The sequence below is a fragment of the Panthera onca genome, chromosome B2, assembly GCF_046562875.1.
Source record: "Panthera onca isolate mPanOnc1 chromosome B2, mPanOnc1 haplotype 2, whole genome shotgun sequence".
In the NCBI taxonomy this organism is placed as follows: Eukaryota; Metazoa; Chordata; class Mammalia; order Carnivora; family Felidae; genus Panthera; species Panthera onca.
In genome coordinates, this window is record NC_138343.1 from 24,751,010 (window position 1) to 24,757,009 (window position 6,000).

The 6,000-nt window shown below is 53.1% G+C and overlaps 1 protein-coding gene across 1 annotated transcript in view; it reads left to right on the top strand.

Moving 5' to 3' along the window:
• The window catches only part of PXDC1 (PX domain containing 1), a 28,714-nt gene extending 23,267 nt beyond the window's left edge, over positions 1–5,447 (top strand). The window contains exons 4-5 of the mRNA XM_060614926.3: positions 51–162; positions 4,232–5,447. Coding sequence (XP_060470909.1) covers positions 51–162; positions 4,232–4,349 — 230 coding nt within the window. The 3' untranslated portion in view covers positions 4,350–5,447. The remainder of the gene's footprint in view (positions 1–50; positions 163–4,231) is intronic.
• The last annotated feature ends 553 nt before the right edge of the window (positions 5,448–6,000 follow it).

Below are 6,000 nucleotides of genomic sequence, written 5' to 3' on the forward strand. Positions count from 1 at the left end.
TCAAACTCTGGCCTCTCCTGAATATTTACTTTGTTGCTTTCATTTTTCAGAAATCATGAGGTCCAATGGATTTTGCTTAGCAAATACAGAAACAATTGTTATTGACCACAGTATACCGAACGGAAAAGACCAACACCTGGGTGTGGATCCCACAGAGCATTTGTAAGTACATTGATTTGAATATAGTTTTATAGAAGGGCTGCCTGAATGGTCAGCTGGTGCCAGGGACTGGATTTCTCTCCCCAGACAGAGCTCTAGAGGAAGTAGATGTGGCCAGAAACATTGAGCCATCCTATCTGTATTTGGATACTTATCCTAAGTGTTTGCCTCTTCTAGAGGATGGTGAGAGCTTGATTCATAAACTTTGTGGGACCAAGTGGCTGGTTGTGAGGGGGCATTGAGGATAAGTTGCCAGGCTCAGATCTATAGCTGGGGCTATAGGGTCCATAAGCCTCTTCATTCAAAGGGTGTGGTCTCCTGGGATGGGAAGAAGTGTCACCTGCATGGTCTTACATCGCAGGGCTGGAGGTTCTCCTGACTCTGAGGTGGCCTCTGTGTGGCTCACAGGCTAAGGCCTGGCCCTGCTGGGCCTGCTGATTAATGGAGTCTGATTAGTGAAGGTGGGACCACCAAAGACACCACTGCCTTCCCTGTTCTTCTTTCTCCTAATAATGGGGAACTTTGACCATGATAAGTGCTCTAGGAAAGCCCAACCCTGGGGTCTCTGAGGGGCACCTTCATCGTTGGTTCACTTCCAGGTCATGTCCTTGGGAGTCCATGGGAGGCAGCTTGAGGGGACATCACAACTTGGCTTCTGTTGACCTGTCAAGGCCAATCCCAGGGCTCTTCCTGGTTGTGTGAACTTCAGAAAGCTATTTAACCTCTTCTGGCTTCTTTTCTTCAAAGTGGGGCCCACTATGCTCTCACAGGGTCACTGAAAGATCTCAGATGGTAACTGTGAGACATTTGGCCCAGGAGCCCCTGAAGGCAGCTCTGGGTGCTCAGGGTCTCCCTGTGGGTACATGGGCAGCTCATCCCAGGATCAAGGGGCCTTGGGGTCCTACATCCTGCCCCACCCAACTGAGCTGCAAATAAAAATGAACTAGGAAAACTCATGTGCTGAGACACACCCAGACCAGCTGAATGCAGAACAGAGCATGACCCCAGGATGTACAGGCGACTGGAGCCTCCTCTACTGGACTCTTCCTGTGTGGCGGAGCACAGCAGGAGCCCTGTCCAGCCCATGGAACTGGCTCTGGCCAGCAGCACCCACTTTCCCAGGTGTCTCTTAGGTGGATGGCACAGGGATCCCTCACAATGGTGATGTCATGAAATACTTGTTTAAAAGGATATGCTGGTGAGGCTGCGAGGGGTGGCCCTTCTCTGAAGTGCCATTGTCTCTTCTGCGTGCCTTGCCATGACACCACATGGCATCGCACCCACTGTATGTGTATATAGGTAGCTCATTAGTTCTTGACTCAACGGTCCTCTGTGCTGGCATGGGGCTGGCATCATGGGGGAACAAGATGGCTGTGCATTAAGTGGGTGACAGGAAGGAGAGGCCCTTTACCTTCACAGGAGGAGCTTCTGGAGAGAGCTTGTCTTGGTGGAGGAGAAACAGGTGGAGACCCTCCCTCATCACCCTGCAGGGCCCTGGCTCTGGCCCCACAGTATTCCCAGGGGGGACCATTTCCATCGTCAGGAGGCCTCAGGATGCCATCTCTGCACCTGGCCAGATTTGACAAGCAAGTTGAACCTGTGGATAGTTTTGCCGAGGAGAGGCACGCAGAGAGAAAGCAAGGGTGGTCACGTGACACCCCCCCCCCCCCCCCGTGGCTTTGCATGGACAAGCATGGCACACCCCCAGTATGTGGCCCCCTGGCTCCAGGATGCCCAGCTGGCAGGAAGCCAGCAAGAAAAACCTCTGTGATCCCAGAAAAGCTTAACAAAGAAACGTCTGCCTCCAAATGGCTCAGGGGAGCATTTAGAGGAAATTCCTGACTCGGGCTTGCCAGGATTTTCTCTAGGTGCCTAATGTAGAGCAGCACAGCTGAGCTAACGGTCTGCTGCTGGAGTCTCTCAAGAGCAGCCTGTTTTAACACTGCACAGAGCTGCAGCAGGGGAGGGGGGTGATGATGGGACAGGAGGTTGCAGAGATGACGTTTGAGTAACAAGGCTGTGCTTCCCTGCCACAGCTGTCCTCAGTGGTACCTGGGAGTTACCATTTGGCCCTGACACTGGGAATTTGGTGCTGTTGAGCCTGCCAGTAGAACCAGTGCTGTAAAGCCAAGCAGATAGGACAGAGACCCCACTGCACTCAGGGAACGGGGGATGGGGTATGCCTAGCAGAGATGTGAGTCAGCGTGACAGTGGGGCCTCTGCCTGGTGACCATCCTAGCTGGCTGGAGTGGTGCCCGGGCTCCCAGGAAACTCACTCAGGGCTGAGGCAGCCCCCACCCTGTCCTCACAGGATAGGAGCAGAGGTATCTGCTCCTGGTCACTCACCTTCCCCAGCCTCCCAGCCTCCCCTCCCTGCCTGGGTTTTCAGGGTCACCTGATCTGAGGGCAGGCGTGTAGGAAGGGTGAGAAGTTGTCCCCACAGGGCTGTATCTTGGTCCTGTCCCTCCCCTGGCTTGAGCCTTCCCCTACACCCAAGTCTCTTTTAATTCATTCCAATGCTGGTTTTCCGGAAGAGACTTCACATCCTGTAATAAAGTTGGAGAGTTGGTCTTCCCTCCACCAGACATGCTGCCTGGCTGGCTGCGCACACTTGTGTCCACGCTACATCTCTTTCTCCGCAGCCTGGAGCTACCACCTGGGCGGGCAGTGTGGGGAGGAGTAGCTGAGCCCCCAGCCCTTCCCCTGCAGGTGTGGGGAGGCCCCACGCATCCACACACACACCCCTCACTCTGGAATTAAAGGAAGACATGCTTCTGTGGCCTTTTCTGTCCAATTTCGAACCTCCTCCAACACTTTTAAATTTCAGCTTCCACTGAGAGGAAGCCTGCTTCCCTGGGAGCTCCACCTCTGAATCTGCGGGATTCTGCCCAGTGTGCTCTGCAGGCATGGGCTGGGCTTCTTCTCTGAACCCCATGCGGCCCCCTGGCCCCCTGGCCGGTGCAGCCAAGCAGACTCCCCTTGCCGTCTCGTTTGCTCGGTTCGTACCCTTCCTGGTTAGGCCAAACCTTTCCAGGTACAGCAGAGCTCTTACAGCTGTACTGCTTAGTGCCGGGAATCAGCATAGGGACACAGTGTGCACTGTGGCCTCTGCTTTCCTGGGAGAGCCGAGGGGGAGCCTGCATCAGCCCACCTCTGCCCTGCCCCGCTTTTTGGGACTGATCCTTAGCCTAGGAAAGTGGAAACAGCCCAAGCAACTTCTCTGTTTCCCTTCCTGGGGAGAGTGTCCTTCAGGTGCTTCTTTCTCTTTTAGGCATTTTTTTTTAATTTAGAGTCTTTTTTTTCTAGCTTAGGAGGCCTTGTCTGGGTTAGACAGGGATTAGAAATGGTTTCAATTCATGGGGGAATGTCAGGAAGGTGTTAGTCACCTTACATTTGGGGTACATATTCACCTGCCTCCCCTCCCCCCAGGTACACCCCCCAGTCAGATGAAGGCCCCCTCTAGGAGGAGCCCTCCCTCCATGAACCTCCCCTGCCCCCTGCCCTGCCCACACCTCTCTGGACCGCTGCTCTCAGTCCCCGTAGTCCCCTGTGCACGTGTCCCAGGGATGTGGTTAGGTTGTGAGCTTGTGACCACAGTGGCTTCTCTCACTCATCTTTGCTGTTGTCTGCGTTCCCACAGACCCACAGACCCACTCCCTGCCTGGCTAAGTGCTGTGTCCCCAGACACAGAATGGATCCCTAGATAGAGAAAAATAATCACTCTGTGAATGAATGAATGCCTCAGTAAATATTGGCTAATGAATACAGATAGCAGTCTCTAAGGCAGTAAAAAGCAGAGCTATCACAGTCTTTAGAGAAGGGTCCATTTCACCTAATTAATTTGTAATCATGGTTCTTCCCCATACTTCATGCATTGAAAGGACTGTGCCTGTTGGTCTGATGCACCTGTGTATCCTGAAGAGCATTGTGGACAGGCCCTCTCACAGTGTTTGGCATTGACCCTGAAGCGCCCTCTTGCCAATGACCTTCTGCCCTTTATTTCTCCTCTTCAGTGGTGGTGGGGAGTCAGTGAGCCAGCCCCAGCCCTCACCTCTGGACTTTTCCATTTCAGGTTTGAGAATGGCAGTGAGTTTACCTCAGAGCTGGAGGATGGCGATGACCCAGCGGCTTATGTCACCAACCTATCCTATTACCACCTGGTCCCCTTTGAGACGGACATTTTGGACTGAGTCTCTATTGGGCCCCCACTGCTCCCCAACCCTTGACTGCTGGTTCGGCACTGGCTGCAGTGGGCAGAGCCGCTGCCCCAGGCCTGGGCCAGGTGGTGCCTCTGTGGGGATGGTGCCCGGGAGGCCCAGGTGTCCTGCCAGTGTAGCAGCAGGGTTTTCTGGAGTGAGGGCTGACTCGCAGGTCAGCCAGGTCACCAGAGTCCCGCACAGCCTGCTGCTTCTGAGGGCTCTTCTCTCTGCACCCAACACCACCAGCCTGTCTCTGCACCCCTGGGACTCGCTCCTCACCCTCATGTGGGAGACCCACAAGTGCCTGCAGGACATGTGGGTGCCAGGGTAGACACCCAGGGCCCAGCCAGGTTCCTCCTTTCTCCATGACTGCTTCCTGGAGAGGAGCCTTCCTCTGGGTGCTGGGGGCCCAAGGCCACCCGGCCACCCTCACTCCCCACCATTCCTTCATACAACAAGTGCACAAAACATTGCCTGTGAGATTGTGTTGGGTTGCCAAGTTCTGGACGACATACACGGGGAATGTTAGGTAATCCAGGATTTCCCTGGGAACCAGGATGTGTGGCTTTCGTTTCTGTTTTTCATCTTCTATCTGGAAACTGTGGGTTTTGTGTCAGCCAAAGGGGCTCTTCACAGAAGAGTCATTGTGAATGGCGCATATTGGCTGTGGAGACAGGGGAAGCCGTTGCTGAGCAGGTGCCCGTGAGCGGATACTGAGAAGTGCTGATTCTCCTCAAGAGGAAGAGAGTTCCTGCCTGGCCTGCCAGCCCCTCTTCAGCCCTGCAGTGTGGGGTAACAGTGCTGTAACCCCTGGACCGCGGACCGTGGGAGGTTCACCTCTCCTGCTGTATACCAAGCTCTCAGTGATGTCATGCTGTATTGACCTGCAGGGGGGGATCAACAGGAAAGCGCTAAGTCTCCCCTTTGCCCCTGGGCGGGCGGGTCTGGGTTCTGTGTGCTCCTCTCCTCATGGTGTCTACTAACGACCAACATTTGCTAATGTAAATACTAGTAAATTATTGAGAATCCTAATTCTTTTACACAGTCTGTTTTTTAATCTATTTTAATTAAATAAAGTGTATTACTCTACTCGTGGATTTAAGATGTTTGGTGTGTCAAGGTATGGCTCTTTTTATTCCGTGCACCCTCAGAGCTGGCCACGGGGCACTCTGGTCTCATTGTTCTGCAGGAAATGTGTTCAGTTCTCACCCTAGGAATAATCTGTCCAAACTGAAATGTGAGCAAACAGCTTGTGTTTTGTGTGTGTGTGTGTGTGTGTGTGTGGGTTTTTTTGTTTTTTTTATTTCTTTGTTTACTTCAGGTTGTCCACCTTCTCCATGTTCCTTTTGGCAGTCCCAGGAAACCTCCTCCGTGACCCAAGTGCATAGCATATGGGATTTCCATGGCACTTACATTTCCCTTCTGCCTTCCAGCTGCATTTGGTTTAATACACCCTGCTTTCAAATAGGCTGTTGGGTGGCTGATGGCGGTTGACCAGTTGCCTTTCTTATCTTGCAGGGTGAAGTGCATTCTTTCCAAGGATAGGGCTGCTTGCCTGGCAGTTAAGACTGGAAATCAATCACCACATTTAGTTAATCACCACCTAGATTTCGGTTGTTGATCCTCATTATCCCTGTTACCC